General features: G+C 39.8%; 2 protein-coding genes across 2 annotated transcripts in view; one reads left to right on the top strand and one right to left on the bottom strand.

Moving 5' to 3' along the window:
* Positions 1-4,727: 4,727 nt before the first annotated feature.
* Positions 4,728-26,425, top strand: part of apc2 (APC regulator of WNT signaling pathway 2) — a 67,932-nt gene continuing 46,234 nt past the window's right edge. Inside the window, exons 1-11 of the mRNA XM_041040022.1 lie at positions 4,728-4,853; positions 5,318-5,479; positions 6,950-7,040; positions 7,568-7,946; positions 8,444-8,552; positions 9,082-9,195; positions 9,656-9,730; positions 16,836-16,943; positions 17,572-17,977; positions 18,446-18,544; positions 18,629-18,768. Coding sequence (XP_040895956.1) covers positions 5,339-5,479; positions 6,950-7,040; positions 7,568-7,946; positions 8,444-8,552; positions 9,082-9,195; positions 9,656-9,730; positions 16,836-16,943; positions 17,572-17,977; positions 18,446-18,544; positions 18,629-18,768 — 1,662 coding nt within the window. The 5' untranslated portion in view covers positions 4,728-4,853; positions 5,318-5,338. The remainder of the gene's footprint in view (positions 4,854-5,317; positions 5,480-6,949; positions 7,041-7,567; positions 7,947-8,443; positions 8,553-9,081; positions 9,196-9,655; positions 9,731-16,835; positions 16,944-17,571; positions 17,978-18,445; positions 18,545-18,628; positions 18,769-26,425) is intronic.
* LOC121183136 (tripartite motif-containing protein 16-like) lies at positions 9,835-13,385 on the bottom strand. Its single transcript, XM_041040023.1, has 5 exons — positions 13,249-13,385; positions 11,901-12,897; positions 11,297-11,459; positions 11,139-11,176; positions 9,835-10,953 (listed from the first exon to the last, which is right to left on the bottom strand). Exons 2-5 carry the CDS (start codon positions 12,769-12,771, stop codon positions 10,394-10,396), a joined length of 1,632 nt encoding a protein of 543 aa, XP_040895957.1. The 5' UTR covers positions 12,772-12,897; positions 13,249-13,385; the 3' UTR covers positions 9,835-10,393.

The raw sequence follows: 26,425 nt of genomic DNA, 5'->3' as shown, positions 1-26,425 counted from the left end.
TGACCTACAGTATATGTCTGTAAGAGTCTGTCTCCTGTAACCATTCCTCTCTTTCTCTTCATACATTTGAAGAGAAAGAGAACTCGGATGAAGCAAAGAAATGATGCTTCAGCTGAGGCAGAGGAGGAGAGAGACCGGAAGGAAAGAACAGCAAGTGGAGTTTGTACTGAGCTCAGAGATCAGTCAGAGGATAAACACTATCAGACACAATATGTGAGTAAGTGGACAGTGCACAAGAGGAAATGTCCTAGAGTCTTCGTCCTTTGGAGAGCAGGATCCTTCAGTCTTCTTCTGATCCAGCCTCTCTGAGCTGATTCCCTCCATGGGTGCCATTAGTCAGGGGGCTTTTATTGTGTAGACCCATTGGTGAGCTGCCATCTGATGATGATTTAGCTCTGTAAAGTGAAAATAATTCATCTGGATCACTCTTAAATCTAAGATAAGAAATCCTTTATTAGTCCCTCAGTGGGGAAATTGCAAATCATCCTCCACTAAAGAAGACGATGGAGTTAAAATGATGTGTGTTTCATATGATGCAGGTAGAAGATTTATTTTCCCTTATGCTTGATTTTCTCTGCGCTGACAGTCGAACGCAGCATCGATCACATGATGCTGCCTTTCCTCATTTTTCCATGCTTTGAAAAAAGCCAATAAATGCCAGAAAAACGGCCTCCTCCATCTTTGTCTTTAATCATTCAGACTGTTTCCCCTCTGCCCTTCATCACTGGACATGCTTTTCTTTCTCTTTCTTTCTTTCTTTCTTTCTTTCTGTCTTTCTTCCTGTTTCGTCTCTTCATGCCGTCGTCTCATATTGGGGTCACACACATCGGATCAGTTGTTTCCATAGCAACTGCACTGTTAATGGGCTCTGTTAACGCTCGTTAAGTCTCTCCGTTTGATTCGTTTTCCTCTCGGGAGCTGCACATTTTCTTACCCAGCATGCTTTGCAGGGACTGCAACAGCGGTGTGTGTGTGTGATTGTATCAGATGGCAGAGGAGGCAGAAAGAGCCATCAGTTTATGTTAATGTGTCACTGTGGTGATGGGGGGGTGGGGGGACCTGTTACCATGGTAACTCAGAACATCAATATATCAGAGATCTTTGATGGGAAACACAGACATTAAACACACACCCACACACACACACACACACACACTAGCTGAGGTCTGCAGTATCAGGGGACCTACACACACATTTGGATATTTTACACTTATGAGGACCCTCATTGATTTAACAGTCCTTGACCTCTGATCTTAGACTAAACCTCAGTCTAAACATAAACCCAAAACCAGCTCTGAACCCTGAAGTTCAGGTCTTACAGCCTGGTACAAGCTCTTCTCTCCAGTCCTGTCCGGTCTGGGAGGGTCCTGATGTGTAGACAATGCGTTTCACTGTCAAGTGCTGCTGCTGTAACTACAGTGAACGCAATTATACTGACAGGAGGCAGAGGTGTTTGTGTTGGTCACAGTGTGTAACATGAGGTTATTCAGTCTCTAAGCACTCAGACTTTGTGATGAATGACTGTGAACGTAGCTTCAGACCGACTTCCACAGTCTGGATCAGGAAGTCCTGCAGCAGGATTCAGTCTTCAGACTCTGTCATTTCTGTCCCTGTTACCAAAGAAATAAAAATCAGGTTAATCTCATGACACTGTGAATGTGGACAGGACCAAACAGAGATGGGTATGACTGGTCCTTTGTCAGTTTGACACTCAGAAAGTGAAGAAGAATGACTTGAGCGTAGAAGAGGTTATATTCTGTTTTCTAAATGTTGTTGTGTTAAAGTGTGGAAACGTGTGTGTGTGTCAGTCACAGTATTGATTATAAGCAGGTCAGATCAGGTTTTGGGTTACATTGATTTCTGCTGCTGCTGCTTTCCTGTTTCATAACCAGACTACATGAGCAGGCTGTGTGTGTGTGTCCTCTCTGATGGGTGGAGGAGGTACCCTGCTGTTTATTGGGATTTACAGTGCTGATCTTTCAACGCTTTTTTTAAAAATCCAGTGTAAATCACTTCCTGCAGGCGTCAGTTTGCAGCTTCGCTCTTTGTGGCGGCTGAAAGCTCCTTTGAGTGGAGTTTGTCTCTGGCTGCATGCAGCTGCACAGGGACACTGATATCAATGAGGTGAAAATGACACAGCTCCAGGATCGAGATCTTTTTCCTATGTGTAGTGTTTAGTGGATGTAACGTCTGTGGACGTCTGGCCTCGTAGCTGTGAGCAGTGGTCACAGGTCTCGTGGCAGACCTTGTTTAGACTGAAGTCATGATGTGTCTAACTCTGCTGCATAGATGTGGACTGTCTTTGGTTTAATGAACACTAAATACAAATCATGTTTGAATCAAAGCCACAGTCGGTGATTCAAACATGGTTTATGATAAATGACTGACTGATTCTTTAGATGCAGCTGAAACTGTCAGTGTGGTTAAACTTTATTTATGTCTGCACAGTTTCATCAACATCAGATCAGCTGAATTTGGTAAAATGATTGAAATTATGTCGATAAAATAAAATAATTGAGTGAGTTTGTCCTGTAACCTGAGAACATGTCTCATAAAATCCACATCAGAGCAGAATCTGGATCATGTTTCTCCTCTCAGACCTGCAGTCTCATCCTCCTCCTCCTGCTCACTGCCCCCGGGGGGGTTAGCTCCTCATAATGAATGCAGCAGTGACATTTGCTGTACTGACTCCAGATCTGCAGAGCTGAGCAGAAATCTGACGACAGGGACAGGAATCATCTGAAAGACAGGAAACAGGCTCAGTGCAAGGCTGTTGTTCTATTTACAATCTGAAACAAACAGACAAACAAATAAACAAAAACAGAGCAGAGTGTTTCCCTGCAGCTTGGTCTGAGCGGTCTGACCGTTCGTCTGTGCAGTGAAGGTCAGAGCCTCATTCAGTCACATGAGCGGAATGAAAGAGCAAACTGAGCATGTGCAGATCTGACCCCAAACCAGTGACCTCAGCGAATCTGACGTTTATTTGTTTATTTATTTATTTATTAGGTTATTCAACAGGGATAGGGCTCATTAATAAATATTAATGCTAGTCCAAGGCTTTGGACAGGTGTTACAGTGTCAACATAAAAACAACAGTTCAGAGAGGATGAAAGCCGGCAGAGCGAAAATAAACAGGAAATATTCATTTATGAAAACCTCGTTCACTGACATACGGCCTTCACGTCCACCGGTTGTCAGGTTTAGATGCTAAAATCATTTGTTTCAAGCATGAGACAGCTTTGTCTCTGTGTTTATTATTGTAACTATGACGAAATGTACGATACATCTGCCTCTCTAGAGGCAATACAGAGGCAATACAAAACTTTCATCATACTTTGGAGACTATAGGAAAACAAATATATTTGCAAGTTGTTTGTGTTTGTTAAATTAAAAGTGTGTCTTCATTTTGTTGATCAAAACATGCAACACAAAGTTTCAGTAAACAGAGCGAGCAACGTACATCTCGAACAAACGTCACAGTTTATACTAGGGGTGTGCTATCTAAGTCACCTCATGATTCGATTCGATTACTATTCACAGTGCTACGATTCGACGATTCACCGATTATCAATGCATCTCGATTAATCTTTTTTTTCCACACATTTCTTTTCTCACTCTGTAGTTACTTGTAAAATAACGTATATTTTTAAATATCCATTCATCCATCCATTTGAATGTAAATGACTAAAATGTACACAAATTAAATTTAACTGTTGAGTAGTTGCATCTATCAATGAAGACAACATCCACAAGAAAGTATTAGTTTTCAACTCCTGATAAAAGAAGAAAAAAAAATTAGCTTGCACATGTAGTTCTAAATGTCTGATTCATTTATTGATGTAGATTAAAAACAATAATAATAATAATAATACTAAAAAATATATATTGTGTGGCTGTACTGACATGATTCTGATTTGATTATTTTATTATGAACATGTACATGAAAAAAATATCTGTTAAAAAAGAAAAGAAAAAAATAGGGAAAGGAAATTGACAATATTTCCACTTCTATTACAATCTGATATCTTGATTTACATGTCCAGGAAGTAATCCTTTTAAATCTTACTGTATGTGCATGTCAGCCAGATTGTTTCTCATATGGATTTTGAACACTATATGGTCACTGCGCGTATTCTTACGTTTCCAGTCAACGGAATGTTGACAGAATATGCAACACTCGACGGGGCCTTAGTCTGTGGAAGGGGTTTGTTGTGCCACCCAGATTTGCTTCCCTCCGTGCAGTTCTCCCCAGACACACGTTCCTCTTCCACATGAAAACAGCATTGCACTCAAATTATGTCAAATTCCGCGATATTCCGCGTTAAAAAGTAGATTCCGTTTTAATCGGCCAATTCCGCAATTCAGTGATCGCGGAAATCATAGGGCCCTATAATATGTCCGGGGGGAGGGCACGCGCAACTTTTTTTTCGTTCCGACCGCTGCACTTTCCTTCCGTTATTAAAATAATCGATTTTTGAACATTTATGAATCGATTCTGAATCGAAAAGTGTTGCGTCACGATTAATCTATGAATCGGGCACACCCCTAGTTTATACGGTGATGTTTGCTAATAAAACTCTGATCCGTCACGGACCTCCTGCAGAGAAACAGTAAAACAACAGTGGAAGAGCTGATGTTCTCTCAGACAGATTCAGGATCAGATGAGCAGAGGCTGGAAACGGCCCGAGGACAAACTTAGATAACATGTTATCTAACAGTCACTGAGCTTCCTGTCAGTCCATTCAGAGTGAAAAACATTGACCCGGACTGAAACTGTTCGGACAGATGACTGCACTCCATCTGCTGCCCAAGAGGACGAGGACAAGGAGCAGACACCTTGTTTTCTCCTGAATGTGAGGGAGGGCAGTGAACACACCAAACCAGACAGAGCAAAAATTCACTGAAACTGTAAAACTCTTTTTGAATGAGTCAGAAATGCCCTGAATGAATAACACTTCCTCTGCAGCGAGGTGGATCGTGTCCTAATGTGACAGGATCCTGGTTTCATGAATCTGATAGGGTGTGAAAATGAGCTGCTGGGTCTGCATGAACCCACCATGGTGTGTGTCCACCGTGGTCCTCGTTCTCTAAACACAGATTAATTTAGAAACATCCAACTAAACGTCTCCTCAGTCCACGTCCTCAGTTCTCTGCACCGTACATGTCAGCCTGTGAACTGTTTGTCTCTTACTGGTGACATCATTTCACTGCTTTTCATGCTTTTACATTTTCTGTATAAGTAGTGTGTCTGATTACACTGCCCAATCCGTATGAATGTCAAGCAGGCCAGATTTATAAACCCCCCGTGTTCCTGCAGGGGGCGCTACAGAGTGTGAAGATGGCCAACGCCGTGGCTTCTTACGACCAGCTGGCCCACCAGGTGGAAGCGCTCCGTAAGGAGAACTCCCACCTGAGGAGGGAGCTGGAGGACAACTCCAACCACCTGTCCAAACTGGAGACCGAGACCTCCGGCATGAAGGTGAGTCCAGATTCAACAGCACAGGGTTTTACACCAGGTTCACTCTTCAGTCCTGCTAAGCTTTTCCAGGGTCAGAGGTTAGAGCAGCTCAGTATATTTCAGTTGATAAGTATTTAAAAAAATAATAATTTTTAAAACTATTCAGGCCTTTCAAATTAAACTGAGTTTACAGGCAACACAAGGACTGAGGGAATGAAAAAAAGAGGGAATGGACTTTTCATCTTTCACTTTTCTTTCCATTTTGTAAAATATCAAACTCTGTTAAACAGTAAATTTAAAAAAAACTGAAGGTACATAATCAATAAATATACAGTGAGACAGAGAGAGAAGCCTGTGAAATCAGGCCAAGACCCATAAATCCTCTCAGCTGCACACACATAAACACACATGTACATGCACACTCAAACACACACATGTGACTACACACTGACACACACTCACGTGTCCAGATGCTGAGAGCAGCTGGATTATCAGGCTAAACTCAGCTGGTTTTTATCAGAATCAGGACGTCGGATTCTGACACACAAACAGGACAGATCAGAGAGGAGCGGTTCAGACGGACAGTACCTGGACATGTCTCACCTGCAGCAGGTGAGTCTGTAGGAGGTCAACAGATTCACCTGACAGGATCTGACTCTTTGAAATCTTCATCCATCTGCAGGAAAAGGAGGAGCGACTGGATGTGAGGGAAGAATTCTCCTCTGAGGTCTTTAGATTTTCGTGTGTTTTGTGGATTTGACCTGTGGTGGTAGACGTCGGACAGACATCAGTCTGCGCTGTGTGATGCTGGATCTGCTTTGCTGTGTCAGAAACCTGATGTCTTTATTATTTATATTGAAATAAGATAAGTCAGGAAGAACAATGGGGAAGATTTGAATCCATAATTTGTCGAAAATGAAATTTTCCTGGAACATCCAGAGAAGAGAGAGCTTTGGAGTCTTTGACTCCAGATAAGCCCAGTGGTGCCATGTGGGGCTGGGTCAGGTGGATTAAACTATAGACCAGAGACTGTGCTGGGTTCCTGTCAGCCGGTCCCACTCCTGGTCTTTTAGCTCAGACACAGCAACAGTGACACAAACGTAGAGCTGCTGATCTGCAGCCGCAGGCAGACGATGTGTTTTAGAGTCAACTCTGTGTCTAAGGACGTCCTGACCTGTCCAGGCACTTTATTCAGCTCGTTTTATTTGGTTACACAGTGATAGTAGCCTCATGTTGTCACTGGCATTGTTGAAAATAACAACAACGCTGTCCCACAGAGGTAAAACAGAGGGACTTTCTGAAGCTGTAGAAATGTGTCGTCTGTTTACTGAGTCTGTAAATGAAGTGTGTGTTCATTATAAGGCAGCAGTGGAACTGGGTCATGATGGAGAAAAACTTTTGATGCTAATTTAAATACTTCCTCTGGTCTATCGGAACCTGTATCAAACTCTTTCTCTGAGTGTTGTGACTGTTGTTCCTCTTCTGATGCAGGAGGTGTTGAAGCAGCTGCAGAGTAAACTGGAGCAGGAGGCGGGAACCCTGGCCTCGTCAGGGAGGAGCGACGTGCTGCACCAGCTCAAAGGTCTGATTCTGTTTCTAAAATCCTCCAGAGTCAGATGAGATGTTGGGTATCACATGAAACTGATTCCCATGTTCTCATCTGACAGAGAAAAATAAAAGGATTCCTCTAATTTGTTGTAATGCTCCTTTTAGATAGATAGATAGAACATAGAAACATTGGACGAGGCTGATTCAACCTGACTCTGCTGTGCACAGAGCCTCCCCTGGGACCAATCATCATTTACAGCCAAATGAATCGATTCAATCACTAATCTGATTGACTGCAGCCGGCTCTGCCTCATTATGACTGAATCCAGTTAAACAACCAATTCATGTTAATTAGTTTGTCTGGACTGGAATTCAGTTAACTCCAGTCACAGACTAACAGCAGGTGAATTTGTCCGATGTGTGGATGCACAGATACAGGTACAGCAGACCTGGGGGCACAGCAGGGATGTGTGAACTGTGGTGGATCAGGTTCAGTGTTATTGAAGGGAGTCACTTGCTGATGGATGTTGGATGTTATTCACCCTCTCCCTCCTCCCTCAGAGCTCCACATGGACCTCACCAACTACTACGAACTCAAACACCAGCCTCACAACCTGAGGCTGCTGACGGACGGTCTGGGCGGGGCGGGGCTAACAGGTGTCGGAGGGGTGGGGGCAGGTGGGGTCGGAGGGGCGGAGATGGACGATCGTCTGGCTCTGCCTCCTTCCTCCTGCTCCTCCTCGTCCTCGGTGGCGGCTGTGAGCAGGGGCAGGAGTCCACTGAGAGCTTCGTCCCGCCAGAGTGCTGTGTCTGGGGTGGAGGCCGCCGCCATGATGCTGCCGCATCACTTCCTGGACGGAGCCCCGCCCAAAACAGCTGTGATTACCGGAGCAGACGGAAGACTGAGCGACCATCACCTGGAGGAGCTGTACAAGGAGAGGTGAGCTGATTCAGAGAGCGACGTCTCAACATCAACCGGTCAGATTCACGTGGCAGATGTTCGTGATCTCCAGAACCCTCATGTCCCTCATGTTTTTGGTGATGCCCTGAATTTTTCTTTAGTTCCAGTCATTAGACAACAATGTACATATAGTGATTAGAGAGGATGGGTGGTTTGAAGGAGGAGAGAAGGAGCAGATCTCATGTTTTTGGTGATGCCCTTTTAACTTTGGAGGATTTCAGTGTTTACGTTCAGTGTGAACATTTAATCCTCAGGTTGTGGTCGAGCAGAGGAAGATTAAAACCTGCAGTGAGAGTTAACACAACATGAGATTAACAAAGACAATAAAACACACTGTCTCTCCCCAGATTAAAACCAGGGAAACTGGATCCTGCTCTCTGTGATCTGTATGGATGAATGTCAGGGATGAAATGTAGAGCTTAACACTCAGAAGTTCACCTGTTTACCTGTTTGCCTGTTTTCGTGTGTGTGTGTAGGAATCTCCTGTTGGGGGAGATCGACCGGGAGGAGAGGGAGCGCTGCTGGTACTTCAGCCAGCTGGAGGCGCTGTCACAGAGACTGGCCCAGCTGCCTCGTATCGACACAGTGAGAACACACTACAACACACACACACCAACACACACGCTAAACTTGCTTAAGTAACATCACATCCTCACTCACATCCTGATCCTGGTGTGGGTGTAAAATCGTTCCTGGGGGTAAAACAAACCAGTGTTGTTGTCTGTTGGTAGGAAACAAATTATATTTTTTGAGTCAATCATTTAAATGATGAACCTGTTACAGCCCAGACATCCAAAATATAAAGCTGACTGTTCCTCGAGCTGTCTGATCACAAGGTTCTGTGAAGACTGAGTCCAGTACAGACCTGAAGAAGCTCTACCCAGGACATAGTGTCCCACAGGTGGGACAGTGGGGTTTCAAAAACTGATCAACCATCAAACTGGTTTCATTGTAGCTCTGATTTAAGTCACCAGATCATAGGAAAAATAAAACTACAGACCTTGTGTTGTTTGCTTAGAGACAATAAACCACAGCGTTTTTCTGCAGCCTTTTATCTGCAGATCTGTTTCTGTTGACTCTGACCTCTGACCTCTGTGTGCTTTCATTGTCCCAGTTTTCTCTGCAGATGGATCTTATCCGGCAGCAGCTGGAGTTTGAAGTTCAGCATGTTCGATCTGTGATGGAGGAACGATTCGGCACCAGCAACGAGATGGTTCAAAGGACACAGGTACGACCGAGGCTGATCGGATGGTCGTTTCCATTTCCATCATCACTTACAGTGGATGGTTTCATCAAAATGAATAATACTTAAAATTTAAAACTGCTGAGAATCTCAGACTCTCAGAATTAGGATCTTCTTTCTACTGTGTGTTATACATGTGGGAATGTATGTGCACATAAAATGTTTACAGTATTTTATTTTGTCCTTTTTCTTACCATGTGATCTGAACTGTTCACTGTTTTCACCTTAATTATTTTATTGCTTTATGTTTGCACTTTGCTGATTCCCCAAGTTCTATATGCATAAACACTATTATTATTATTATTATTACAGTTTAAACATGGGAATTATTCTAGATAAGCTACATTTTAATTGTTGAATTGTTCATGAGATGTAACACAAACAGCTGCTGGTGGAAACAGCACATCTGGATGTGTCTGAACTCTGTGTGTGTGTCATGTTGCAGATGCGTGTTGCTCGTCTGGAGCAGCTGGAGAAAGAGCTGCAGGAGGCCCGAGGGAGTCAGGAGAACCAGCTACAGGTCAGACATACGGTACACAGAAAAAACATACCACACATTAACACACATGAGCAGACAGGACATATCAGACTGATTCTGATGACAGATTTTTATCAAATCAGGTGTATAAATGTCCAACTCTCTGAACCAGAACTGACCCAGAACCTAAAGGTGGTTTTATACTTGTGCATTAAGGGTGTAAATCAGCTAAGTCAAGTCAGTTTTATTTATATAGCACCGAATCATGACAGAAGTTATCTCATCAGCACTTTTCATATAGAACGGGTCTAGGCCGTACCCTTTATAATATTACAGATAAGGCAAACATAAGCCACAGCAGTGAGATCAACCATTCTGAGACCAAGGACCAAAAAACAGCCAAGATCCCAAGATCTACGGTTCAATGGTAAAAACAGAAATTATAAATATAAACAAGTCTTCAGTTAACTTTAAAAAAATCTAAATTTTATAATTTATAAAAATATACAACAACAAGCAATGACCAGTACGGATTCAGAGCATGACGCTTACATGTTTTCTCTTTCTGTTATGAATCCACCTCCAGACAGGAACCAGATCAATCAATCAGCTCTCTTGATGCTGAAGTCTGCATGCTCATCTGTCTAACATGTATCTTAGGGGAAGTTACAGTCTTACATCTGAGTCCTCCCTGCTGTCAGCAGTTCACTGCAGCTGTCGTTCCCAGTCTAACTCCACCTGACAGAGTGACACTGAGCCATAGTAGGCCCACACCCAGAATCCTGGGTACAGAGGCTCGGTGAAGGTGGAGTTGAAGGTGTGGAGGTGGACCAGGGTGTCCTGAGAGACACAGTAGAAGGATACAAATCCGGCAGACCAATTGAGGTAAACCCCAACTCTGTGGGTGAAGGGTTCAGGTGAGGAAGACCTGAACCTCTTGTTGTTGTAGCATGGTGTATAGCTTCCCTCTGAGCACTCCAGACTCCAGGACTGCTCACTGTGTCCCAGCAGACAGCTCCCTGTGTCTCCATCTCTGGAGATGCTGTTGTAGGTGACACCAATGTCGGCACCGCCACTCCACTCCACCTCCCAGTATGCTGAGTCCAGCAGCCCCTCCCTGCACAGGACCTGAGGGCAGCACTTGAACCGTTCTGGGTGGTCTGACGGTTGATGGTCCGACCACACGCGAGACGCCTTCCTGTTGCAGTTGGTGAGGTGGAGCTCTGAGTTAGCTGTGCTGGGGTCAAAGGTCAAACAGCAGGCAACTGAGGAGGGACACAAGGAACAAGATGAGTTGATCAACCATTATTGGAAAATTAATGACAGATTTTATAGTTGAAGTCATTTCTCCAGTAATTTGGACTGGATTATTAAACACAATACTGGCTTTTTAGTTGTTGATATCAGTTGGAAACTTTAATGTGAGGCAGAAAGAAATCTGTGATCTTACAGTTTTTCACTGACCACACATCTCCTCCCAGCTGACCCCTGCAAGACCAGCAACAGACAGGACTTTAAAAGTTAAATTATAAAACAATTTCAAGTCTGGCTGCAGCAGTGCAGAGTGATGCTGTAGGTCTGAACCTTTCTTCCTGTGGTTCATCTCACCTCATGTCATCTTTTTTGACGTCTCTGAGACTAAAAAGACTGATACCAGAGACCAGAGTCTCCCAGGGAAGACCGTCAGAAGGTTTGACTTCTTCTTTCTCCTCTTTTATCTTCTCGTCTGCTGATACCACAGAGGAGTCATCACTGCCACATCTCTGATCAGCTGTAAAGAAACAGGTTTTGAATGCACAGAATTTTAAAATAATAGAGTTTTATAGCTACATGTCTGTGTGAAACTGAAGGTTCTCTGGAATCATGGTACCATCAGGTTTAGTTTCCTCGTTGGGAAGAGAGACTGTAAATAATAATCCAGATCATTTTTTTTTTAATCTGGAAAAAAAAAAACACGTGGAAGCCATCTTTCCTGCCATCAGTAAAAATTGCACACCAATTCAGAATAGACAGCAGCAACGTGGATTAAAGGTATGTCTGGTCAGAGAGAGATCAGGAGACCACATCTATGATTTGATGCTTATCTTTCATCCATTTTTTCTCATTTGTTTAATTCAGCCCAGATTTACATATGAAGTCAGATTTACACAGAGGCAGAGAAAATATTGCAACTGATTTTGATACTAGAACATGTGAAAACCTCTGGGCCCACCTGTCTGTGATGAACTTGTCTCCTCACTTCGTTGTGTTTCAGAGAGACTTGCTGTCGTCTCAGATTTCTCCTCAGACACTTCTTTATCCACATCCGATTTGCACTCCCTTTCTTTCAGGGTGTTTGTTTTCTCAGCATCAAATGTCTCTTTCTTCTGTTGTGAGAGTTTTCCCCTAAAACCATTCTCCATTTGGTCCTCACTCTTTTTTGGACGCGTCTTTTGAACCCGCTGACTGTCCTCCGCTTTATCAGAAGAAGAAGAAGACTTTAAAGGTTTTTGGTCTCTTCTAAAGAGATTCCTAAAGGGTTCATCGGTTCTTTCAGCTTTCAGGACTTTTATTTTGGAGTCTTCCTTCACAGCAAGGCCCTTGTTGTCTTTGTCCTTTGAAAGACCGATTCTGAAGACATTAGAAAAGTCCTCTTTGAGATTGTTCAGAGAGCTGATGGTTTTCTCTGCTGACTGACTGGTTTTAGGATCTGTGGACTTTACGTCTCTGTCCTTGGACGAGCTGATATTGAAGATGCTGGTCACCTCTTCTTTCAGCTGGCTCAGATCCTCTCTCAGAAGGCTGAGTGTGCTGCTGGCAAGTTTATTTTCCATCTGGCTCGACGGGCTGTCCTCATGCTCCGTCTTCACATCTCTGTCCTTAAACACTTTCAGCACATCTTCTTTAAACTGGCTGAAGTCCTCTTTGAGGAGAGTCAGAGGGCTGATCGTCCTTTTCTCCCTCTGATGTGTCTTGAGAAGATCTTTCACCTTCACATCTTTCTGGTCTCCTTGGTCAGCTTTGTTGGTGAAATCTTCCTCTTGGACACGTGTTTGAGACTCTTTCTGCATATTGTCCTGTGAAGGTTCCTCTGAAAGACTCATTTTCAGCCTCTGTTGCTGTGTTGAAAGTGTTTCAGTGGAGTGTTATTGTCATTTAGCATCTTTCTTCATGTTCACTGTGATCTGGAGTCATTTTCTTTAATGTAAAGCTGAGACGTCTATGAGCACCTGTATAATCAGATATACCTGGATTAATGATGGAATCAGTGATTGTGCATTAACAAGCAAAAATAGTGTTTTCCTTCATTTCTCTCTCTAGTACTCATCTGCCTTTCAAAGTCATAAAGAGGGGCTGAACATTATGTCCTGAGTTAAACCCAAGTCTTTTGGAGATGACACAATGAAATCTGTTTTATCCTTTGAGAGAAAAATGTATGTCACAGGTTTTCTTTGGTCATATACCTGAACTTAAGCGTTAGTATGTGAACCTCCCTGTTCACGTTCAGGCTTGTTTAAAGTGAATCGGATCACCCGCTTTCAGTTTGTTCTTTAATCAGAACGTCTCTGTCAGATACTCACAGCTTTCTCAGTCTCCATGTTTGTCTCTGGTTCTTCATTTAAAAGGAACTAAGAGCAGTAAATCCAGGCCGGTGTCCTCTGTCAGACAGATCAGGGGCTGCTGCTGGAATCTCTGTCTCTCTCTCTGTGGACTCTCGTTCAGCTCCATGCTTTTCTGGTTGGACCAGTTTGTCTCCATGTTTCTTTCAGTTTCAGAGCTGATGATTGGCTAATGTGTGGAGTAGTTTGAGTCGTTCCTTCCGGGTGTTTCTGCTCTAAAGAGGGGAGAGGGAACAGCCTCCAGAGCGAGTCTTCAGCTGCTCAACACGTCTTTTAGGGGTTAAATAACATAACATATCAATAAGGGTTTAGGGTTAGTTCAGGGTTGAGAATTAGGTCAGAGGTCAAAGTATTCTTTCAGCCATGAGCTCCAGTTTATACACACTGTACTGTCAGTTATGTTGTTAAAAACCACAGCTCTCACTGTCCTGTTCTACAAACACACTATGATCAATACCCAGAAAAACAACCCCACAGACTCATTTACATTAATGAAGAAAGACAGATGGGAGAGGGACCATGTATGTGTCTTCATGTATGTGCTCAGTCAGCCATACAATGTGTTAACTGACATGTTCTGGTTATGTGCAGCTGTGCACATGTGTTTAGTTAAAGGACAGTGTACTGTGGAGGCAGGTTGTGTTTGCAGCAGGTCAGTAAAATGTGCTGTTAGATTCTTAATGTGTCTGAATGATCCCATCAGGGAGGGGCTGTCAAAGGCCGAGCACATCTATTTATAGTACTGACTCTGGCTTAATATGGCAGTCATGCTGAATATTATTATAATGAAGATCTGGCCTTGTCAGAGACCTCTGTGTTAGTCAGTGAGGTCTCTGACGGCTGCAGGTTGAGGTTCAAGCTGACATGAAGTCACAGCCAAAGCTGCTGCTTCAGCTTCTTTAGTTTTGTGTGAAAACTGTCATTCGCCCCACTGCACAGGGGCTGGCTGAAAAGGAGGGTTTTGGCCCAGTGGGTCTGGTTCCAAGTGAACTCTGGGGGTGTGTTTGTGGTGTAAAAGCAAAGCAGGAAAACCAACAAGACAAGTGTGAGAGTATATACGTGTTATGGCTTTACTTCAAGGCCCTTGGGGGGTGGGGTGGTTCTGTCAGGAAATAAATCTGTTTAATCTGTTAACTTTCCCTTATATGTTAGAAAGGTAAAATTAACCAACAAAGTACTGAGCAGGTTAATCAGTAATGACACACATTAGTTGACCCAAAAAGTATCTTAAACTGTCATTTTAAATAGATTTTAACATTTGTGTCATTTAGGATTCTTTACATGACTGTTCTGCTCCATTGAATCCAAAAGAACCTGAACCCCCCTCCCACCCCCGTCTCCATCTCCGTGCCAGCCTCAGCTCGTTGCTATGCAGAGAAACCAGGTCTCTGAGCTGTGCTGTGATTGGCTGTTGCCAGGCTGCAGGGCTGGCACAGAGATAAAGGGAGCGAGTCTCTGCTCTGCTTCCCTCTGAGAATAACAAGCAGCAGAGACATGAAAACATCAGCATCAGAGAGGAGGCTACAGGACAGTGCTGAGAAAACCGTCGTCACCTTCTTAACGGGTCACTTCACCCAAAACTACAGACACATTGTTTCTCTTCCCTCTGTGGAATCTTTCCTGGTTTCTACAACAGGACCATGGTCCAAAGCAGACCTCAAAATCCACCATGAACCACTTCAACAAACTGACTGAAGCTTTTGAACAACCCCCACAGACTGCAGGTGTTTGATCTGTCCTGTGGGTGGATCTGAAACGTTCTGCATGAGCAGGACTGGTCTCACAGAGACTAGTAAGGCTGAGTCTGCAGACAACACCTTATATATCATGATGTGTTCACTGTCATCACGTCAAGTTTGTGAGGGGAAAAACCACCACAAGGGGAAACAGTACAAAATCAGATGTGGTAGCAGGCAGTAGCAGATAAACCGAGCTGATCAGCTTTTATCCTGCTCTGTCGTCCATTTTGTCGTCATGCTGCAGCTGGTTGTGTTTAATGGAGGAAGTTTGGATCAGAGCCACAGTCCTGCACAACACGGAGGAAGAAAACGTTCAGGTTTCCTTTGTTCACAGGAGGCAAACACACACACACAGACACTTGCCTCTTTGTCTGCAGATGCTCTTTGGCTCACACACACACACACACACACATCACACCCCAAGGCGTTGCCATGGAGACAGGATGGAGAGGGGGTGATGAAAGCTTTGATACAACTCTCAGAGGATTTCAGTCTGTGAATCCAAATGAAGCTGTGTGTGTGTGTGTGTGTGTGTGTGTGTGTGTGTGTGTGTGTGTGTGTGTGTGTGTCTGTGTGTGTGTCTGTGTGTGTGTGTGTGTGTGTGTGTGTGTGTGAATTAACAGGCAGTAAAGTGAATGTTTTACAGCTGACTCAATCAGCAGCTTTCAAACACAGACTGTGAATCAGTTTATTTCAGTGATAATAATAATCGCAGGACTGCAGACAAAATAAAACACAAAACAAAACAAATCAGCTTATAAACACAGTAATGCAACAATAAATATACAATAATAAGACATAATTAAATAATACATATCCAGCATGTCAAACGCATCTCAATATACAAAATTCAAGTAGTTAAATTGGCTTTAAGCCTAAAATACAGGCTGTGTATGCTCCTGTAGTTTCAGACACTTTTTCTGATCTTTAAAGTTACCTAAAAATTGTTTAAATTGACATATAAAGATCTAGTAACCTAATAACCTTCCTTAACAAAAAACCTCACTATTTTTAATTTAAAATTGACATTTTTACAAATAAAAAGCAGGAAAAAGAAAATAGAGACCAGATAAACCTCGCATCTGCAAAAAAAGACAGGCTTTATGTCTTAAATTGACTCAAAATCCTAAATATTAGAGCTGCACTGTGTCCTACAGTGTATGTGTGTATGTGTGTGTGTGTGTGTGTGTTTGTGTTGTTCTCTTTAAGACCATGTAGACTCTTTAGCTGTTGGTCTGAAATCACCCACTAAAAGCAGAAATAGGTCAAGTTGTTTTCCTCCTTTCACTGGAATTCAGCCAAATTTCGCACAGAACACAGCAACCACACCTGACAGCACACACCTGAGGAGCTCTGTGTGGAAACCATGTAAACTAACACATGCTTAGACCTCAGCTCATGAAGAGGTACAGACTCTGTTTGATCTGTCTTTGCTGTAACTTTCTATTTTTCCTTTTAATAGGAATCAGATTTCATTTTAACGTCTGACATTAGCAGAATATTTGGGTCAAATAAGCAGATTCCCTCTGACACTTCAATGATACACAGATAAGATTATTTGGATAATAAAATACTGCATCTGTGTCCATCAGACACAGCTGTTTGTTTTCATGTTTCCTGATACAAAGCTGTCTTAATTAATGACCATCAGCCACAATTTTCTCTTTGACAACAAAGGCGTACAGTCTGACTGTTCACACAGTGAGGCTTCAAAACCATCATCAGCCCGAACATCTTCACATCTGTCCCCTTCAGCCCTGACAGACAAAGACATTGTCCTCATCCTCATGTCCTCCTTTTCTTCTTCAGCTGTCTGGAGCTGAGAACCCTCCTGCTGGAGAACCAGAGAACAACACACCGGCATCGGCATCGGCTGCAGCAGCAGGAACAGAAGCTCCTGCAGACGGAGGCAGCAAGGTAACAACTGTGATCTGTCTGTGATCACAGAGGTATATATACCAGATAAGAATTCACTGTGGTGTCAGTCATCTTTTCATCTCTGAACATATGAACCTGGAGGCTTCTAGTTTCCCTCAGGACTGATGGAAACAGTAAAATATCAAAAACTATCAAAAAAGATTCATTAAGATTATTATAAAAAGATAATAATCATGTTGAGGACTTAAAGCCAACAGGACCAGGGCTGGATTCATCTGCCTTAGGTCCACCGTAAATGTCTGATATCTGGTCATACACACTTAGCTTCCAGTTTTTATTGGCAGGGGTTTGTGTTATTTTGTTGGTAGAACAGAAACACCTCCCTGTGTAACACAAACTGCAGCTTCCAACATGATCACACAGGTGAACCAACACCTGTGAAACTTTTTCAACACAAACTGAACATCTGACCCTTCATGAAGGAGGATTAATCACAGGACTGTAGATCAGATTGACCTGGTTTTGGCTGGTGTTCGCCTCCAGAATGGTCCTTTAATTCTGGCATATTTTTAATAACAAGAACGATGATGACAATGGAATTAATACAGCTTCAGCAGTGACTCTGTGTAGTAGAGACAAAAGCGTTTAACAGTTTTTCCTTCCTCAGGTGGAGATGGTGTTCTGGCTTCTCTCCATGCTCGCTAACAGAGATAAGGAGGAGATGTCCCGGACTCTGCTGGCCCTGTCCAGCTCTCAGGACAGCTGCATCGCCATGAGAAAGTCCGGCTGCGTCCCCCTGCTTGTCCAGATCCTGCACGAAGCTCCAGGTGGTGGAGGTGGTCCTGGAGAGATGGCGGCGGGTGGTACGATGACGGGCTGCAGCCGAGAAGCCAAGTCCAGAGCCAGTGCCGCCCTCCACAACATCATCTACTCTCAGCAGGATGAGGGCCAGGCCCGGCGGGAGATGAGGGTCCTGCACATGCTGGAGCAGATCCGGACCTACTGTGACAGCGGCTGGGACTGGATCGAGAGCCACGCAGGGACTCCTTCACCTGGAGGAACCAAAACCACTGGTAAGTCAAGTTCTCTGTAAACACACAAAAACCTAAACCACTGGTTCTTGAGGAAAATACTTGAGACAAATATGAAACTGAAATTATATTAAATTATATAAAGTTTTATGATTCAAACACAGTTTTAAGTTTGTTCCAAGCTCTAAAAACTATAAACTAACAGATGAACAGGACGAACCTTCATCAGCCACAGCTCAGTTTATTTGCACAACAGTTGTCAGAAGTTGCTGACTTAAACTTTAAGTTGCTACAGCTTGTTCATTATGAATTTTGTTGCTTGAAAATTGCACTGATGAACTGTTCATCTCTAACTGCTGGAAACAGGAGTTCCCCCTGAACTCAGAGGAAACCAAACCACCAGCAAATAAACATCCTTAGATTCAGTGGATTTAATGTTGTGAACTTCCACACAGACCTAACAGGCTGGGTGTCAGTGATTATTTTCTTCTGCTGATTTCTCCCCTGCAGATATTCCTGAACCTGTGGACCCTCAGATCTGTCAGGCCATGTGCGCCATCATGAAGCTTTCCTTTGAGGAGGAGTACAGACGCGCCATGAATGAATTAGGTTTGTGAAATGCAGACTCTTTCTCCTCACATCAGTTAAACGTTCAGGCTGCATTACTTAGAGTTTCGTATTGTCTCTCTCCAGGTGGTCTGCAGGTGGTGGCAGATCTGATCCACCTGGACCAGGACATGTATGGCATGCAGAATGATCCCATCAACATGGCACTGCGACGATATGCAGGGATGGCTCTAACTAACCTCACATTTGGAGACGTCGTCAACAAGGTAAAGACAGATCAGGAGCTGTCAGTCCCACATATCTATCTAGATATGTGTGTGTGTGTGTGTATATACACATACATACATACATACATAAACACACACACATATACACACATATACACACATATATACATATGTATGTATGTGTGTGAATACATTTATACATGTATACATGTGTATATGTATATATGTATATATGTATGTATGGATATATGTGTAAGTATGTATGTACATACATACATACATATATACATATACATATATATGATGTGTCATATTTTAGTAAGGCCTCAAAATGTCATAAAATATGTAATAGTATAGTAAGGCGTCAAAATCGGCCAAAAAAAGTCATACTTTAGTATGACCTGAAAATGTACCAAAAAACGTCATAGTATAGTAAGGCGTCAAAATCGGACAAAAAAAGTCATACTTTAGTATGACCTCAAAATGTGCCAAAAAATGTCATAGTATAGTAAGGCGTCAAAATCGGCCAAAAAAATTCATACTTTAGTATGACCTCAAAATGTGCAAAAAAACGCCATAGTATAGTAAGGCGTCAAAATCGGCCAAAAAAAGTCATACTTTAGTTTGACCTCAAAATGTACCAAAAAACGTCATAGTATAGTAAGGCGTCAAAATCAGCCAAAAAAAGTCATACTTTAGTATGACCTCAAAATGTGTCAAAAAAACGTCATAGTGTAGTAAGGCGTCAAAATCGGCCAAAATAAGTCATACTTTAGTATGACCTCAAAATTTGCCAAAAAACATCATAGTATAGTAAGGCGTCAAAATCGGCCAAAAAAAGTCATACTTTAGTATGACCTCAAAATGTCATAAAAAACGTCATAGTATATTATGGCGTTTTTTTCGGGCAAAAAAAGTCAAAAAATTTTTTGACCTCAAAATGTCATAAAAAACGTCATAGCATAGTAAGGCGTCAAAATTGGCCAAAAAAAGTAAAAAAATTTTTTGACCTCAAAATGTCATAAAAAACGTCATAGTATAGTAAGGCGTCAAAATCGGACAAAAAAAGTCATACTTTAGTATGACCTCAAAATGTGCCCAAAAAAGTCATAGTATAGTAAGGCGTCAAAATCGGCCAAAAAAAGTCATACTTTAGAATGACCTCAAAATGTCATGAAAAACATCATAGTATAGTAAGGCGTCAAAATCGGCCAAAATAAGTCATACTTTAGTATGACCTCAAAATCGGCCAAAAAAAGTCATACTTTAGTATGACCTCACAATGTCATAAAAAACGTCATAGTATAGTATGGCGTTTTTTTCGGGCAAAAAAAGTCAAAATTTTTTTTTGACCTCAAAATGACATAAAAAACATCATAGTATAGTAAGGCGTCAAAATCGGAAAAAAAAGTCATACTTTAGTATGACATCAAAATGTGCCAAAAAACGTCATAGTATAGTAAGGCGTTTTTTTTCGGGCAAAAAAAGTCAAAATTTTTTTTTAACCTCAAAATGTCATAAAAAACGTCATAGTATAGTATGGCGTATTTTTCGGGCAAAAAAAGTCAAAAAATTTTTTGACCTCAAAATGTCATAAAAAACGTCATAGTATAGTAAGGCGTCAAAATCGGCCAAAAAAAGTCATACTTTTGTATGACCTCAAAATGTCATGAAAAACATCATAGTATAGTAAGGCGTCAAAATCGGCCAAAAAAAGTCATACTTTAGTATGACCTCAAAATGTCATAAAAAACGTCATAGTATAGTAAGGCGTCAAAATCGGCCAAAAAAAGTCATACTTTAGTATGACCTCAAAATGTCATAAAAAACGTCATAGTATAGTATGGCGTTTTTTTCGGGCAAAAAAAGTCAAAATTTTTTTTGACCTCAAAATGTCATAAAAAACGTCATAGTATAGTAAGGCGTGAAAATCGGGCAAAAAAAGTCAAGATTTTTTTTACCTCAAAATGTCATAAAAAACGTCATAGTATAGTATGGCGTTTTTTTCGGGCAAAAAAAGTCAAAAAATTTTTTGACATCAAAATGTCATAAAAAACGTCATAGTATATTAAGGCGTCAAAATCGGACAAAAAAAGTCATACTTTAGTATGACCTCAAAATGTCATAAAAATCGTCATAGTATAGTATGGCGTATTTTTCCGGCAAAAAAAGTCAAAATTTTTTTTGACCTCAAAATGTCATAAAAAACGTCATAGTATAGTAAGGCGTCAAAATTGGCCAAAAAAAGTCATACTTTAGTATGACCTCAAAATTTGCCTGAAAACATCATAGTACAGTAAGGCGTAAAAATCGGCCAAAAAAAGTCATACTTTAGTATGACCTCAAAATGTCATAAAAAACGTTATAGTATAGTAAGGTGTTTTTTTCGGGCAAAAAAAGTCAAAATTTTTTTTGACCTCAAAATGTCATAAAAAACATCATAGTATAGTATGGCGTTTTTTTCGGGCAAAAAAAGTCAAAATTTTTTTTGACATCAAAATGTCATAAAAAACGTCATAGTATAGTAAGGCGTCAAAATTGGCCAAAAAAAGTCAAAAAATTTTTTGACCTCAAAATGTCATAAAAAACGTCATAGTATAGTATGGCGTATTTTTCGGGCAAAAAAAGTCAAAATTTTTTTTGACCTCAAAATATCATAAAAAAACGTCATAGTATAGTATGGCGTTTTTTTCGGGCAAAAAAAGTCAAAAATTTTTTTGACCTCAAAATGTCATAAAAAACGTCATAGTATAGTAAGGCGTCAAAATCGGCCAAAGAAAGTCAAAAATTTTTTTGACCTCAAAATGTCATAAAAAACGTCATAGTATAGTATGGCGTTTTTTTTCGGGCAAAAAAAGTCAACATTTTTTTTGACCTCAAAATGTCATAAAAAACGTCATAGTATAGTAAGGCGTCAAAATCGGCCAAAAAAAGTCATACTTTAGTATGACCTCAAAATGTCATAAAAAACGTCATAGTATAGTATGGCGTTTTTTTCGGGCAAAAAAAGTCAAAATTTTTTTTGACCTCAAAATGTCATAAAAAACGTCATAGTATAGTAAGGCGTGAAAATCGGGCAAAAAAAGTCAAGATTTTTTTTACCTCAGAATGTCATAAAAAACGTCATAGTATAGTATGGCGTATTTTTCGGGCAAAAAAAGTCAAAAAATTTTTTGACCTCAAAATGTCATAAAAAACGTCATAGTATAGTAAGGCGTCAAAATCGGCCAAAATAAGTCATACTTTAGTATGACCTCAAAATTTGCCTAAAAACATCATAGTATAGTAAGGCGTCAAAATCGGCCAAAAAAAGTCATACTTTAGTATGACCTCAAAATGTCATAAAAAACGTCATAGTATAGTATGGCGTTTTTTTCGGGCAAAAAAAGTCAAAATTTTTTTTGACCTCAAAATGTCATAAAAAAACATAGTATAGTATGGCGTATTTTTCGGGCAAAAAAAGTCAAAAATTTTGTTGACCTCAAAATGTCATAAAAAACGTCATAGTATAGTATGGCGTTTTTTTTGGGCAAAAAAAGTCAAAATTTTTTTTGACCTCAAAATGTCATAAAAAACGTCATAGTATAGTATGGCGTTTTTTTCGGGCAAAAAAAGTCAAAAATTTTTTGACCTCAAAATGTCATAAAAAACGTCATAGTATAGTAAGGCGTCAAAATCGGCCAAAATAAGTCATACTTTAGTATGACCTCAAAATTTGCCAAAAAACATCATAGTATAGTAAGGCGTCAAAATCGGCCAAAAAAAGTCATACTTTAGTATAACCTCAAAATGTCATAAAAAACATCAGAGTATAGTAAGGCGTCAAAATCGGCCAAAAAAAGTCATACTTTAGTATGACCTCAAAATGTCATAAAAAGCGTCATAGTATAGTAAGGTGTCAAAATCGGCCAAAAAAAGTCATACTTTAGTATGACCTCAAAATGTGCCAAAAAAAGTCATAGTATAGTAAGGCGTCAAAATCGGCCAAAAAAAGTCATACTTTAGTATGACATCAAAATGTGCCAAAAAACGTCATAGTATAGTAAGGCGTCAAAATCGGCCAAAATAAGTCATACTTTAGTATGACCTCAAAATTTGCCAAAAAACATCATAGTATAGTAAGGGGTCAAAATCGGCCAAAAAAAGTCATACTTTAGTATGACCTCAAAATGTCATAAAAAACGTCATAGTATAGTATGGCGTATTTTTCGGGCAAAAAAAGTCAAAAAATTTTTTAACCTCAAAATGTCATAAAAAACGTCATAGTATAGTATGCCATTTTTTTTCGGGCAAAAAAAGTCAAAATTTTTTTTGACCTCAAAATGTCATAAAAAACGTCATAGTATAGTATGGCGTTTTTTTCGGGCAAAAAAAGTCAAAAATTTTTTGACCTCAAAATGTCATAAAAAACGTCATAGTATAGTAAGGCGTCAAAATCGGCCAAAATAAGTCATACTTTAGTATGACCTCAAAATTTGCCAAAAAACATCATAGTATAGTAAGGCGTCAAAATCGGCCAAAAAAAGTCATACTTTAGTATAACCTCAAAATGTCATAAAAAACATCAGAGTATAGTAAGGCGTCAAAATCGGCCAAAAAAAGTCATACTTTAGTATGACCTCAAAATGTCATAAAAAGCGTCATAGTATAGTAAGGTGTCAAAATCGGCCAAAAAAAGTCATACTTTAGTATGACCTCAAAATGTGCCAAAAAAAGTCATAGTATAGTAAGGCGTCAAAATCGGCCAAAAAAAGTCATACTTTAGTATGACATCAAAATGTGCCAAAAAACGTCATAGTATAGTAAGGCGTCAAAATCGGCCAAAATAAGTCATACTTTAGTATGACCTCAAAATTTGCCAAAAAACATCATAGTATAGTAAGGGGTCAAAATCGGCCAAAAAAAGTCATACTTTAGTATGACCTCAAAATGTCATAAAAAACGTCATAGTATAGTATGGCGTATTTTTCGGGCAAAAAAAGTCAAAAAATTTTTTAACCTCAAAATGTCATAAAAAACGTCATAGTATAGTATGCCATTTTTTTTCGGGCAAAAAAAGTCAAAATTTTTTTTGACCTCAAAATGTCATAAAAAACGTCATAGTATAGTATGGCGTTTTTTTCGGGCAAAAAAAGTCAAAAATTTTTTTGACCTCAAAATGTCATAAAAAACGTCATAGTATAGTATGGCGTTTTTTTCGGGCAAAAAAAGTCAAAATTTTTTTTGACCTCAAAATGTCATAAAAAACGTCATAGTATAGTATGGCGTTTTTTTCGGGCAAAAAAAGTCAGAATTTTTTTTTACCTCAAAATGTCATAAAAAACGTCATAGTATAGTAAGGCGTCAAAATCGGCAAAAAAAAGTCATACTTTAGTATGACATCAAAATGTGCCAAAAAACGTCATAGTATAGTAAGGCGTCAAAATCGGCCAAAAAAAGTCATACTTTAGTATGACCTCAAAATGTGCCAAAAAACATCATAGTATAGTAAGGTGTCAAAATCGGCCAGAAAAAGTCATACTTTTGTATGACCTCAAAATCGGCCAAAAAAAGTCATACTTTAGTATGACCTCAAAATATCATAAAAAACGTCATAGTATAGTATGGCGTTTTTTTCGGGCAAAAAAAGTCAAAATTTTTTTTGACCTCAAAATGTCATAAAAAACGTCATAGTATAGTAAGGCGTCAAAATCGGACAAAAAAAGTCAAAAAATTTTTTGACCTCAAAATGTCATAAAAAACTTCATAGTATAGTATGCCGTTTTTTTTCGGGCAAAAAAAGTCAAAATTTTTTTTGACCTCAAAATGTCATAAAAAATGTCATAGTATAGTAAGGCGTCAAAATTGGCCAAAAAAAGTCATACTTTAGTATGACCTCAAAATATCATAAAAAACGTCATAGTATAGTATGGCGTTTTTTTCGGGCAAAAAAAGTCAAAATTTTTTTTGACCTCAAAATGTCATAAAAAACGTCATAGTATAGTAAGGCGTCAAAATCGGACAAAAAAAGTCAAAAATTTTTTTGACCTCAAAATGTCATAAAAAACGTCATAGTATAGTATGGCGTTTTTTTTCGGGCAAAAAAAGTCAACATTTTTTTTGACCTCAAAATGTCATAAAAAACGTCATAGTATAGTAAGGCGTCAAAATCGGCCAAAAAAAGTCATACTTTAGTATGACCTCAAAATATCATAAAAAACTTCATAGTATAGTATGGCGTTTTTTTCGGGCAAAAAAAGTCAAAAAATTTTTTGACCTCAAAATGTCCTAAAAAACGTCATAGTATAGTAAGGCGTCAAAATTTGCCAAAAAAAGTCAAAAAATTTTTTGACCTCAAACTCTCATAAAAAACGTCATAGTATAGTAAGGCATCAAAATCGGCCAAAAATAAGTCATACCTTAGTATGACCTCAAAATGTGCCAAAAAACATCATAGTATAGTAAGGCGTCAAAATCGGCCAAAAAAAGTCATACTTTAGTATGACCTCAAAATGTCATAAAAAACGTCATCGTATAGTATGGCGTTTTTTTTCGGGCAAAAAAAGTCAACCTTTTTTTTGACCTCAAAATGTCATAAAAAACGTCATAGTATAGTAAGGCGTCAAAATTGGCCAAAAAAAGTCAAAAAATTTTTTGACCTCAAAATGTCATAAAAAACGTCATAGTATAGTAAGGCGTCAAAATCGGACAAAAAAAGTCATACTTTAGTATGACATCAAAATGTGCCAAAAAACGTCATAGTATAGTAAGGCGTCAAAATCGGCCAAAAAAAGTCATACTTTAGTATGACCTCAAAATGTGCCAAAAAACGTCATAGTATAGTAAGGCGTCAAAATCGGCCAGAAAAAGTCATACTTTTGTATGACCTCAAAATCGGCCAAAAAAAGTCATACTTTAGTATGACCTCAAAATATCATAAAAAACGTCATAGTATAGTATGGCGTTTTTTTCGGGCAAAAAAAGTCAAAATTTTTTTTGACCTCAAAATGTCATAAAAAACGTCATAGTATAGTAAGGCGTCAAAATCGGACAAAAAAATTCAAAAAATTTTTTGACCTCAAAATGTCATAAAAAACTTCATAGTATAGTATGGCGTTTTTTTTCGGGCAAAAAAAGTCAACATTTTTTTTGACCTCAAAATGTCATAAAAAACGTCATCGTATAGTATGACGTTTTTTTTCGGGCAAAAAAAGTCAACCTTTTTTTTGACCTCAAAATGTCATAAAAAACGTCATAGTATAGTAAGGCGTCAAAATTGGCCAAAAAAAGTCAAAAAATTTTTTGACCTCAAAATGTCATAAAAAACGTCATAGTATAGTAAGGCGTCAAAATCGGACAAAAAAAGTCATACTTTAGTATGACCTCAAAATGTGCCAAAAAACGTCATAGTATAGTAAGGCGTCAAAATCGGCCAAAAAAAGTCATACTTTAGTATGACCTCAAAATGTCATAAAAAACGTCATAGTATAGTAAGGCTTCAAAATCGGCCAAAAAAAGTCATACTTTAGTATGACCTCAAAATGTCATAAAAAACGTCATAGTATAGTATGGCGTCAAAATCGGCCAAAAAAAGTCATACTTTAGTATGACCTCAAAATGTGCCAAAAAAAGTCATAGTATAGTAAGGCGTCAAAATCGGCCAAAAAAAGTCATACTTTAGTATGACATCAAAATGTGCCAAAAAACGTCATAGTAT

Source organism: Toxotes jaculatrix, chromosome 6, assembly GCF_017976425.1.
Source record: "Toxotes jaculatrix isolate fToxJac2 chromosome 6, fToxJac2.pri, whole genome shotgun sequence".
NCBI lineage: Eukaryota > Metazoa > Chordata > Actinopteri > Toxotidae > Toxotes > Toxotes jaculatrix.
The sequence above is the reverse complement of the archived record's forward strand: the minus strand, read 5'-3'. Positions and strand labels throughout refer to the sequence as shown.

Excerpts from the sequence above, each read along its gene's own strand:
- LOC121183136 (XM_041040023.1), bottom strand. The coding sequence starts at position 12,771 with ATGAGTCTTTCAGAGGAACCTTCACAGGACAATATGCAGAAAGAGTCT. Across the intron at positions 11,177-11,296 it reads GTCAAAAAAGATGACATGAG|GGGTCAGCTGGGAGGAGATG; the intron begins GTGAGATGAACC and ends CTGGTCTTGCAG. Across the intron at positions 10,954-11,138 it reads TGTGTGGTCAGTGAAAAACT|TTGCCTGCTGTTTGACCTTT; the intron begins GTAAGATCACAG and ends GTCCCTCCTCAG.